Below are 12,662 nucleotides of genomic sequence, written 5' to 3' on the forward strand. Positions count from 1 at the left end.
TCGTGCATTCCCGGTGACAATTACTAAACATAATTGGTAACAGCCGACATAACCCATCCATATTGGCTATGTGAAATGTCCCAATAGTACCTCCATAATAGTGGTACTGCCTACGGAGTCACTGTTAGGTGCCTGTATCCGGCACTGTCCACCGGACCCGAATGTTTGTTTACCTGTTCTCTGTTCTTTTTCTCCTTTTGGGTACAGTCCTAGTCCGATCATGTGTTAGTACAAAAGTGAAAATGTCAAATGAAATTTAAGGAGTCAAGGACAAGTTAGATATCGTGGTGGTCATAAATACTAACAGTAAAGATAATAATAATAATATTAAATACGTATCACCTGCCCCAAGAGAGTGAGAATAGAATTGGAAGTCCACCTCCACTCTACGACATAAATTCCAAAACTAAATAATATATTTGCACGTGAAATGGGATCGGAATCGGATCGGAATCGTAAGCGTCTAGAATTTCATTTTACCTAAAAACATGTTCCACCACTGTACATTTTGGTTCAGTTTCTAACTTCCAACAACTTTTTTTATTGTTCGGCTCGTCTCCTCTACTCTTCTTCTTCATCTTCCTTACCCATCCTCCTCGTCTTTATATCTCTGTAAACTCCATTACATAAAACCTAAGACTATTGAGAAGGACAAGATGGTAGGACCCCAGAGACCACAAATCGTTCTTTTTGGATCTTCAATCGTTCAGTTCAGTTTCAGCAATGGTGGATGGGGTGCTATTCTTGCCGACGTCTATGCTCGTAAAGTATATCTATCTATCTATCTTTCCTCTTCATTTCTCATGTTTTTTCTTTCTGTTTTTTACTATGATTTTACTGGTTTGATTTGATCTATATTTGTTTGATTATGCTTTGTTGTGAAACCTTTGTTTGATCCTTGCCGTAAGCTGATGTTTGTAGTCTCTGTATGCACACATTTACTAGTTTAGATCAAAATTGTAGCTGCCGTTTGTGCTGCAAAATCTATAATTTTTCTTGTGCCAAAAAATTTAGCAATTGACCCTATCCTGTGGATACAATGCAGTCCCAATTCGGACGTATGCCTCGCAGAATTGAATCTATTAGGCAAATTATATCACAAATTCAGTGCCTTTCCTCTTTGCAGCATTGGAGTTTTAGTCTTAGAGGGGTTTTCTCTTTCTTTCTTTTTTTTTGCATGGCCATTTATAGTCATTCATTAGTGAAGATCAAAGACTTTGCTCACTTGTGGTTGACAGTATTGGTTTATAGGAGGCCGGGGTTGGGAAACTCTATCCATTGGAGTTACTCATAACCCATTGTCAATTTTGTGTAATTCTTTCTAAGCTTTTTATGGAAATGATTGGGGAGTGTCCTCATTTACAACCTAAAGTGTTGGACCACTACTACAAAAGTTTTCACTATGATTACAGCTTATAGAATATGAGACTAATGTAGTAACATTATGAAACTTCATATATTTTTATGCTAGTTTCAATCGACTGGTAGAGGAACTCAGTTTTGCTTGGTGTTTGTTTGTACAGGCAGATATAGTATTGCGTGGATATAGTGGTTGGAATTCAAGACGGGCTATACAAGTCATCGACCGAGTTTTTCCAAAGGTATCACATGTTTGCTAGTTGTGTATTTAAAACGGAGTATTTGAACACGCATTCTTTAGTCATGGTTCTTTAGTGCCCTCTGGGGATATAATGTTTTGGATGTCTCCAACACTGAACTTGAAGTTGCAAACCAGACTCCAATTTTCTCTTGTTGCGGTTCTTGTTTAGGATGCAGCTGTGCAACCTTCTTTGGTTATTTGTTACTTCGGTGGTAATGATTCGATGGGGCCTCATCCATCGGGATTAGGTCCTCATGTGCCCCTAGAAGAATACATTGAGAACATGCGGAAGATTGCTGTCCATCTTAAGGTGTGTAATCAGCTTCACTTCCAAAATTACCTGACGTGCTTCTCGAATTTTAATTTGTCTGATAGAATGTATATGTACTTCATGTTCTTGGTTTTCCTTTTTTGCCGCTTGTTTTCTTTTGTTTCTAGTGAGGGCATCAAAACTCTACATTATCCATTTGCATACCACTTAAAATTTTGGAACAATCTATTGAATTTTTCTTTGTTCAGTACTTGCCGAGTTCGTTAGATATCCTCCTAACTGATTATGATATTTTTGTACATATTCTAACATTAAAAAATTGGTATTCAGAGCCTTTCAGAGAACATACGCATTATCTTTCTAAGTTGTCCTCCTTTGAATGAAAAAATGCTCCAGGAATCGTCAAGGTGAGATTATTGTTTAAAGGTTTTATATATTTCATCCTTCTTATTTTTTCCTCTTAAGAATCGCAAGTCTAACCCATATTCTTTTCTTGGGACCAGTACGATATTCAGTAAACTAGTTCGGACAAATGAAACCTGTCGGCTATATTCTGAAGCTTGTATAGAAATGTGCAAGGAGATGGAAATAAAAGTCGTTGATCTGTGGACTGCAATTCAGAAAAGGGATGATTGGTTGAGTACTTGCTACACGTAAGTATCTCATTCACAATAACAAACGTGTTTCTAGAAGTTGTTGTACTGTTCAGACTTACACTCTACATATTAAATTGGTTAAGGTGTTCACCCAGAGCTCTATTATATTCTCTACTTTCCTGATAGGGATGCCTAAAGGTCCCTATCATAGTGATATGGCTCTATTATATTCTCTAATGGGATAATTTGTGTTGATATGGCTCCGCTTTTGTTTGTTAGGGATGGAGTTCATTTTTCTGCAGAAGGAAGCAAGATAGTTGTTGGCGAGATACTAAAGGTCCTAAAGGAAGCCGAGTGGGAACCTTCGCTACATTGGAAGTCACTGCCGACTGAATTTGCAGAAGACTCAGATTGTGATCTTATTGCCTCGGACGGAAAGACGACTATTAACATTTCTGAATGGAACTTTCACAGGGATATCCAATGGGATTAGGTTCTAGACAAAATGTCACAGATCCAACCCTTTATTTCCTTACTACTTCAATAACTCAAAAGTATTATTCGTTTAACTATGAAAGTTTTTTACTGTATTAAACGATTGAAAATGAATGATCACTGATTTTAATAGCTCGAGTTCAGAAAAATTCAACCTACACATCACATTGATCTCATCCTTCCCACATATATTCATGTCCACTGCAGCAGCATCTCAGTTGAAGTATCAAAACTCAATAAAGAGAGTCAGTTCACACCAAAAAGAGCTGAAATGACTAAATTAGCCTTAATGTAATGTAAAATTAAGTTTCTATCTAGCTTTTACTCCAGTGAATTTGAAAACAATAAAAGGTAGGTGCTTCACATGAAGATTATTAGATTACCCTTTATCAAAATTAGTCTCAGAATATTTCATTTGTTCAACTTCAAATTTAAACTTCTATTAAAATTTTGGTCTATGAACAGATTCCAAGACTAATTTTGATGAATTCCATTCACAAGATGCTAAACTGGTAAGAAACTGCTGCACCCCTTCAGTTTGATGTGTTCAATTCCTCTCTTAATTTTGAACTTTTCTTGAGACAGTTAAGTTTATGAACTTTAATTGTTTGTGTAAATGTCAAACAGCTTTATTTGGTTTTAATGGGTCTTGACGAATTTGAGTGAATTTGAGGTATATCAGACTTTGACAGTTGCCAGGGCATTTCTGAATATACTTAAGGATCCATAAAAGGCATAGATGTAAGTAAGCAAGGCATAGGTGAAATTGGAGAAATCACAGTTGAATTTCAATAGATGGATAATTAGAGTGTAGTATGCCAACTCGCTACAATTAGAGGTTAAATTTCAGCGAACAGTACAAGAAAGTAATGGGTATTTCTTCTAAGTTTAATTCGATTATGCCACTGCATTTGTCACTGATTTCGCGTTAAAAATAGTGCATATTTCGTTATTGATTGATGTATTCCTAATTTACTAGCACTGCTCTGGATTGGTTACATTTCCTGAATGGTTTATGTTCTTATAGGAAGTAGTTTCCCCAACTGAGTAGATGATATCTTTTTTCTATTTGTTTGTTATTATGGAGTCTTCCAATATTCTTCCTTAGACAGCCATAGTGCATTCCCAGATGTCCCTGCTGTTTGGTGGATATTTATGCAGCCAAGGTTTGGTTATCAGTGGTGACATAGACTGACCCATGCTGAATATTGAATTTGTTTGTGATTGCAACATTTTGTGAATTTATTTGAATCCTCTCAAAGTTTGACTTGTAGGTCTGAATGTTTATTGGTCTGAAACAAGTGAACATAGTGAAATTGAGTTATTTTCCGAATTACGTGGTTGCAGCTAGTGGTACTGAAATAAACCAAGTGCCAGACTGCAACAACTCCCTTTGTTTATAACTTCCGTTGCTCCTCTTCTTTTTCTGCAGAACTTAGGAATAGAAAAACACTAGTGATAGAAACTAAGAGAGATAGAAATGGTAGGACCACAAAGACCTCAGTTTGTGCTCTTTGGATCGTCAATTGTTCAATTAAGTTACAGAAATGGTGGATGGGGTGCTGTTCTTGCGGACATCTACTCGGGCAAGGTACACTTCATCTTAATATAGGTTATTGAACCCTTTAGATCTGTATACCCAATTTTTTTTATATGAGTTGATCGCTAGAGCAGCTAACAACACTGACTCGGCTCTATTATTGGATGAAATTGTTCAGGCAGATACATTCTTGCGTGGGTATAACGGTTGGAACTCAAGACTTGCTCTTGAAGTAGTTAATCAAGTTTTCCCCAAGGTATGGCATGAGGTTTCTTTGGTTTTTGAAGGATCAAAATTCTTAAACTAAAGATTTTTCCTGAACCCATTTATTTAATGTCCATTTTTTTTCTTTCTAAAAACCCGTTTGTAGCAATAAGCGGGGTTTGACGGCCGATTGACTTAGTCCATGTTATTGTTTTTCTAAGGATGCAGCTGTGCAACCTTCTTTGGTTATAGTGTACTTTGGGGGCAATGATTCTGTTGCGCCTCATCCAACTCGCTTTGGCCCTCATGTCCCACTATTAGAATACATTGAAAACATGCGAAAGATTGCTATTCATCTTAAGGTACCTAACTTTGTTTGAAGTGTAATGTCATACGAATGATGCCAAACTAATAAACTCTTTCACATGATTATGCATAATGCAACCGGATTCTAACTAAAATATTTATGCTATCAGAGCCTGTCAGAAGAAACTCGCATTATATACCTTAGTCCTCCGCCGATGAATGATGTAAAATACCGTGAATCAAAGAGGTACTATCGTATCTATTCTTATTACTTATAATTTTCATGTTAAATATCTTCATATTTTTTTGGCCTTCTTAAATACGTTTTGTATTCAAACTATCTTTCTTACTGACACCAATTATCTACTTAGTGAACAAGTACGAACAAATGAGAATTGTCAGATATATTCAGAAGCTTGTAAAAGTCTATGCAAGGAGATGGGTTTGAATTTTGTTGATTTGTGGACTGCAATTCAAAAGATGGATGATTGGAAGAACACTAGCTTCACGTAAGATTTGTTCTATCGTTTATGCACAAGTTCCTTAATTGTGTTTGTTTTTGCAGTAGATTTGAATTCTTTATGAATACTTTGTGGACATTGTCAGGGATGGAGTTCATTTATCTTCCAAAGGCAGCAAGGTGGTTGTGGAGGAGATACTGAAGGTGCTAAAGGAAGCCATCTGGAAGCCGTCACTACACCCGAAATCCTTGACAGCTGAATTTGGAGAGTACTCGACAAATTATGTCGTATCTCCTCGATTGAAACATTAACTATAAACCTCTGTAAATGGACCTTTCTTGTTCCGCAAATATATTCTCTAGTCCCACGATCAATGGGCATCTTATTCTTAGAACCGTGTTTCGGGGCATACACAACTTTTGTGTTCTACAATCCGCATTCTAGGAATGGTGATAAGGGTTGTCCTAGAGCTAGGTAAATTGCTTAGATTGTTTACTTACTTTTTTTACTTTGCTTTTCAATTTCGGAAATTGGGTCATTTGTCCAAATGTTTTTAAAACATGGTTCTAATGGACAAGTAAAAATTAGTATGGGTGAAATGGACACCAAAAAAATAGCAAGAATAAAACTGGATTCATCCTGACTTAAACTTAAAAAAGAGCGAGGATGAGATTAGATGCATCCTGATGTAAATTAAAAATAAGAAAAGATATTTGAAAATGGGTAGGATGAAACTATTTACATCCTGGCTATTTTTACATTCTCGTCCATTTAAACAATATCAAATTTTACATGTCTTTTTTCACTCAGAAATTATCATTATTGGGTTAATTCACCAATTTTGTGTTTCAAAATTTATTTTGTTTTTTAGATTTTAAATTTTTTTATACCCGATTTTCGTATATGAAGAATACGAGGTTCAGCTGATTCAGGCAAATGTTTCCGCATGTTACCAAGTAGTGTTTAAATGTGTGTCGGCGTGGGGCGCAAGTATAATGTCCGTCCTACCAGACGAGCAGTAATCATCCGTCTGATAACCTGCGTTATAAGTGTTTGACTGATGGGATGAATGTTATAAGTCTGTCTGCTGTAATAAGGGCAACATTTGTATTTTTCGACGGTTGATTAAAATTTTGACAGTTTTGATATCTTCGAACGTCGAAAATTTCGAGCACTTGATTTTATTGCAACGGATATCTCTGATATACCTACTATATATATGAATTCATGGAGCATTTCATGACAACTGCTAATTCATTTCAGTTGTATCAGAATAATTTCAGTATTATTTTCATATGGTTCGTATTTCAAATCGTTTAGGGTTTACAGTTATGGTATCAGTACCATGATGCCCAAATTTTTCAACAATTAAAGATATAACGATGTGTAAAATTTATTTATCAATATCTCAAGATTATGCTGTTGAACCGATCAATCAGAACATGTATTGTGGAGTCGCACCAAAGCTAAGATGAAAGAAGCCCTACCTATAAAACTGAAGAGCCCTTGGACCTCCATTCAAAAAAGATTGTAGGGAATAAGTGAAGATATGACGTTTTCTTCTGCAAAAAAGGGGGAAGTGGAAGGTGAACATCATACTAGATGGGATCCTGAAAAGAAGGTAAGCAATCTTTATTTTTTTGAATCCTTATTATTAATTATTTACATGTACATGCACTAAACTATATTTAAAAACAATAACAACTTGAAGAAGTAAGGAAGCGGTTCAAAGAATGCAATGATGGGAAAAAAAAGTTAAGCACGAAGAGTGCTACAAAATTATATGAGATTATATAAAATATCACGGCGTTCGAAATTTGTGTCCGATACGATGCACGTTGTGGAAGATTCTGAAAATGACGGGAAGACAAGGAAGGATAGCAACGGACAACTCAAGGTGAATTCGGTAACGATACTGGTATAGGAGACATAAAAAACACATATCTCCGTAAGATTGGAAAACAAGCAGCGAAATGACACAAGAAAACAAAGGAGAGAAAAAATCCACACAACAAAATTTTAATTCGCATTACCAAGAACAATTGAAATTCAAGATGGCACAAAGAGAAGCCGAGTTTGCAGCGAAACAAGCAAGGCAAGATAAACTCGATGCAAAGGAAATAGCAGACGAAAAATTTCATGTTATGATGATGGATGTCTCTGGATTGGATGATGTACCAAAAGAGTACATCGAACTTTGAAAGGCGATCATAGTGCGAATAGATGAAACCAAGCTTAACGCGTAGGCGGATTAGTTGAAACCTTAACTATTATGATTAATAAGTGATTAATAATTTTAGTGGCTTAATTGTGTTTTAATATTTATTATTATCATTAACAGTTCTCCTTTGTACTTTTTGGATTTTAGTTTTATTTCCATTGAATTGAGTTAACTTTAACACTTTTGAAACAACTTACCATTTCTTAATTAAAATATGAGGAAGAGTAGATAAAACGAAGATAATACATTTAGATAAAATCATTCGTCAAGATTGTGGTGCCCAAAACTTGATTTACATCTGACGAAGACTACTTAAACAGAAGATATTACATTCAAATGTAATAATAATCATTCGTTAGGATTGTAGTACCCAAGACTTGATTTGAAAAGTTCATAGCATTTTTCATGTTGAAATTCCTGGCTTGTCTCTTGGTAATATTCTAACAAAGCTATAATTTTCTGAAAATTTAAAGAAAAATAAGTTACATATGTTTATCTTAAATATAGTTATAATCATCTGATTTGAACAAATATTAACGCATTCTTCATACGCCATACCAGGATTGTGTATGTTAACATCATCATGAAATGCAATAAAATTTTACACCTCCATGTTGATGCAATTGCACCTATTTTTAACATTTCTTTTAGTTTTAGCATTTTCATTACAGGTTATCGTATCAAAATTTTCAAAATATTGGATCAAAACCGGTTTCAGGGTTGCCCTGAATAAACTGGATCAGTTGTAACATGGATCCATGCCTACACAAGACCAAAATATTCTTCTTTAGTGAATCGTTTCATATTTTCTTGGTGAATCAGTCATTTTAGTTTGTTGTGGTTAGAAAATAAAAGTTGGAAGGTTTAAATAGTTTTATAGGATAAGAATAAAAAAAATGAAAGGACAGGAATTGATTATAGTCTGTTGGGATAATAATATATTATCCATTTTAGGACAAGAAGAAAATGACAGGAAACTATGTATGCATTATTTGTTGGACAAGAAAAAAATGACAAGGACAAGTTTTAATAAATATATTGTAACACATCCGAAATCTGAATTTTAAAACCAATAACTGTACCAGCACCCTATGATTTCAGAATACAAAATGGAAAACTGGCTATGCAAATTTCACGTGGTCAGAGATTCATACAAATCTATTATAATACATCTGGAGTCTTAATTTTAAAACTAATAACGATATATAATAGTGGTTCATATAATTAAATTTTATGAGCATAAAAAAATATCAAATTAATCATAACATATTTTCACATGCATCGCGGCTGCACGTAGCATATGCAACAAGCCTTTAAACTGATAGGTGGCCTTAACGTCCGCGTTGTATCTCGGAAGGGTTTACAATAGTTATACCCATAAAACCTATAATCCTGGAGTCCAACTTCTTAATTTTCTCCATATTCTTACTATAAGTGTTTGATCAAGTCATCACACAAGCGAAAATGCATTTAGTTGTTGCGCATTGCGCGACCGCGTTGCCCAGCACTCATTTGAGAAAGTTCCTCACTATGGTCTCTCGATAATTATTCTGTCCTGGGTTGATGCGTTGTTCATATACATGTGGCCAATTGCCGGGTAGATGCTCATACTTTACTATCATATTATGTAAAATAATACAGGTTCTCATGATATGTGCAAGCACATTTGGATTCCACATTCTTGCAGGTTGCTTGATGATTGCAAATTGTTGTTGCAATACACCAAATCCTCGCTCTACATAATTTCGTGCACCCTGTTGCATCCATGAAAATTTTCTTTTTTTTTAAAATTGGGATATGTTATGGACATCACAATAGTAGCAATTTATGGGTATATGCCATCACCGAGATGATATCCCATATCATATGAATGTTTGTTTACCACAAAGTTCATTAGTGGTGTTTTCCCGTTGATAAGAATTCGGAAAAAAAAATGAGCGGTTCATCACATCAGTATCATTGTTTGAGCCGGGCATACCAAAAAATGCATCCCAGAGATCATATGACACCACTGCCTCCAATACACTATTTTTGGTTCCTTTATACGCCGTCCATTTCCAATGCATGCAATCTAGACTACCCATCATCCCTGGAAATCTCCTGTCTTTGTTTTGTATAAGTAACAGTTCAACATCACCGGCAGTTGGTTCACGCAAATATGCGTCCCCATACAATTGGACAATCGTCTTATAGAACCTACGAGTAGCTTCCAAAATAGTGGTTTCCCAAATGCGTAAGTACTCATCTGCTGCATATGTTGCACATCCATAAGCTAACAATCATACTTTTGTTGTTACTTTATGATGAGGGTTTAATCCATGTACCTCATAAGCATCAGGTTTTTGAACAAAATAAGGATTTACAGGCACAACACCTACCACTATTCGGTTAAATAATTCTCGCTGCATTTTGAATCTTCTACGGAATACATTGGATGGAAAAGTCGGTTTGGGGCAAAGTAATCTCTTCAAAGAAGTTCAGCTTCCGCCTCATGATATCCTAGTATTTTAATACGAGTTTGAGGTCAGTCTACATTTATAATAAGGGGTCCCAAACTGATGGCTAGGTTATTTTGTCTATGCTACTGAATTTTCATCTGATGATTAGAAACTATTATTATTATTAGGAGAAGAAGAAGAAACAGAAAAACAATGATAAGGGGTATTCTCATAATATGTCATTATTAGCATAAAAATAAAATATTATTATCAGAAGACAAAAAACTATGTTGGTTTGCATAAATTGAGAGACCAAGTATTCGTTCTATAACGAAAAATCCAAACCATTATTAAATAAAAAAAGAACAAGCGTTTAGGACTGAATTGATATGCCTACACACTTAATTAGAATTTTAAAAATAATCTGAATAAGGGACAGTGAAAATCTTAGATACACTCTTTATATGACTACACACTGATGCTTGAAATGACTACCCCTAAAGGTAAGACAACCCATTAACTATGGGCATGGCTGGAATAACTATACACATCAAATATAAGAGATAACACTGAGATAAGGGGTTGACACCCCAATTTAGCACCCTCCGTAAAAACATTATTTTTAGCTTCGGGACCGAATACAAAATATGACTGTAAAATTACAGTGTCGGTAGGATAGTGAAAAGGTAAAAAACAAGAAACACTATTCATTAACAACTAACACCCATTTCATATCACTTACCAACACACTACCCAAGGAGAAAAATTGAAACATTATATTTTCTCTCACCTTTTGATTTTAAATCAACCAAAACAGAAGGGGCAAATACCTTTTCAGAAGGAAAAGAAAAAAAGTCTTTCTCCTTTCTCACCTAAAAATTCTCTCAACCACATCCGCAGTCAAAATGAGAAGGGAAATAAAAAGAAAAAAATAAAATTTTTTTCCCAACTCTTCCGCTACACACCCATTACTCCTTTGGTGCCTCCTCTATTTCAAATTCAAATTTATACCAAAATCTCACCTAAAATCTTAACTTTACTTCCATTTTGGTTTGTCCCCCACCAAAGTCAAACTAAAAGGCTATAAATACAAAGAAGAAGAGGAAGAAAAATCATCGAAAAATCATCAACAAAATATCGACAAGCATTTATACCATATTTTCTACTCAACAACCTCTTTACATCATTGAGAGACTATCTTCATTTTGCAATAACATTCTCATATTCTTATGAAAGAAACAATAGCATAAGAAGGAAATAGAAGCTTGAGAAGCAAGGAGGGTGTAGGTGTGAATAATCAACAGATCCAGGTGGATTATTCAACTGGATCTGATGTTGCAGATCCAGATCCTAGGAGATATTGCAGTAATAACATGTGAAGCGTGAAACATCGAATCGTTCTATCCAAGCTCGGCGCAAGAAAAGAGACTTCAAAGGATCCCGTGAAGCCAATACGTGTAAAGGTAAAACTCGAAAGTGATGGAAGAGACGTATATCGAGTACCAGAATAATAAATGCTCTGACAAGGCAGTTGAGAGGATAAGATGAACCTGGTCAAAGTTAGACTCGGGGTTAATGATATCGGTCTAGGATGGAGGGAAATATCGATCACATTTAGCTAAGACAACCTATATCGGGTGGAATAACATTGGGAGACAACATAACTAAAGCTCGGCTTAAGATCTCGGGAGGAATATCGCTCATCACCAAAGACGAACATCAAGGAAGATATACCAAGACTCACACTGTAACTTGGATGTATCATCATGTGTGATTATAAATAGAGAGCTCTATTAAGAGTTCAGGACCAAGCAGTTCAGTGAGAGAGGAGAGAACATTTAGAGCTTTGTAGTGAGGATAGAGAGTCGTCTAGCAAGATACAGCCATTGTAACCTTGATTCAAATAATAATATCATCCCTTTAATCACATGGACGTAGGTAATCATACAAAACCACGTATATCTTGTGTTCTTGTTCATCTCTTATATATCCTGCATGTACCCGAATAAGGGGACCGTGTAACATCTTTATATATATTGCATAAAAACCATTAAAGAGAGATTCCAAAGCTCCTAAATTATCTCATGATGTTAGTTGATGCTAAGTGAAAGACTCTAGTGGTTAAGCATATAAGTTGGTAGATGAGGCTTTTGAAAGCAACTTTTTTCTTAAACTCAAGTCTTTTACAATTTTTTTTGTTGAATCTTCGTTGGGCTCATGGAGTTTGAATCTCTGTTGAGTCGAGTAGCTTGGTAACAGGTGGTAGGACTAGAAGATACCTACAATTAACTGCAAGTGCACAATGTCTATTGGAGACAGGGCAAATACAGGTCGATCCCACAGAGACTTGGGGGTGTAAAGTTGAGTTCTAAGTCTTTCTATATTGATTCAAATAAGAGGTAACAACATGGGGTTTTTTTGTGTCGATACGACAAGATATTGATTAAAACAGAAAGGAAATAGAAGTAAATATGCAAACAACACAGGATGTAACACTTAAATGGAAAGGAAATCCACCTCCTAACCTTTG

The 12,662-nt window shown here is 35.4% G+C and overlaps 2 protein-coding genes across 2 annotated transcripts; both read left to right on the forward strand.

Annotated features, from left to right (window-relative positions):
- The first annotated feature begins 454 nt into the window (after positions 1-454).
- On the forward strand, positions 455-3,104 carry LOC113323548 (GDSL esterase/lipase CPRD49-like). The gene is made up of 6 exons (XM_026571863.1): positions 455-767; positions 1,524-1,601; positions 1,770-1,910; positions 2,202-2,278; positions 2,375-2,524; positions 2,747-3,104. Exons 1-6 carry the CDS (start codon positions 657-659, stop codon positions 2,958-2,960), a joined length of 771 nt encoding a protein of 256 aa, XP_026427648.1. The 5' UTR covers positions 455-656; the 3' UTR covers positions 2,961-3,104.
- Positions 3,105-3,326: 222 nt separating this feature from the next.
- LOC113323550 (GDSL esterase/lipase CPRD49-like) lies at positions 3,327-5,861 on the forward strand. Its single transcript, XM_026571864.1, has 7 exons — positions 3,327-3,474; positions 4,395-4,553; positions 4,681-4,758; positions 4,928-5,068; positions 5,183-5,259; positions 5,384-5,521; positions 5,619-5,861. Exons 2-7 carry the CDS (start codon positions 4,443-4,445, stop codon positions 5,782-5,784), a joined length of 711 nt encoding a protein of 236 aa, XP_026427649.1. The 5' UTR covers positions 3,327-3,474; positions 4,395-4,442; the 3' UTR covers positions 5,785-5,861.
- Positions 5,862-12,662: the final 6,801 nt, after the last annotated feature.

The sequence above is a fragment of the Papaver somniferum genome, chromosome 11 (assembly GCF_003573695.1).
Source record: "Papaver somniferum cultivar HN1 chromosome 11, ASM357369v1, whole genome shotgun sequence".
In the NCBI taxonomy this organism is placed as follows: Eukaryota; Viridiplantae; Streptophyta; class Magnoliopsida; order Ranunculales; family Papaveraceae; genus Papaver; species Papaver somniferum.

Bases quoted from the DNA above. Each gene is read 5' to 3' on its own strand.
- LOC113323550 (XM_026571864.1), top strand. From the start codon at position 4,443: ATGGTAGGACCACAAAGACCTCAGTTTGTGCTCTTTGGATCGTCAATT. The intron at 5,260-5,383 runs GTACTATCGTAT...TTATCTACTTAG, and splicing joins AAATACCGTGAATCAAAGAG to TGAACAAGTACGAACAAATG. The intron at 5,522-5,618 runs GTAAGATTTGTT...GGACATTGTCAG, and splicing joins TGGAAGAACACTAGCTTCAC to GGATGGAGTTCATTTATCTT.
- LOC113323548 (XM_026571863.1), top strand. From the start codon at position 657: ATGGTAGGACCCCAGAGACCACAAATCGTTCTTTTTGGATCTTCAATC. The intron at 768-1,523 runs GTATATCTATCT...TTGTTTGTACAG, and splicing joins CCGACGTCTATGCTCGTAAA to GCAGATATAGTATTGCGTGG. The intron at 1,911-2,201 runs GTGTGTAATCAG...ATTGGTATTCAG, and splicing joins AGATTGCTGTCCATCTTAAG to AGCCTTTCAGAGAACATACG.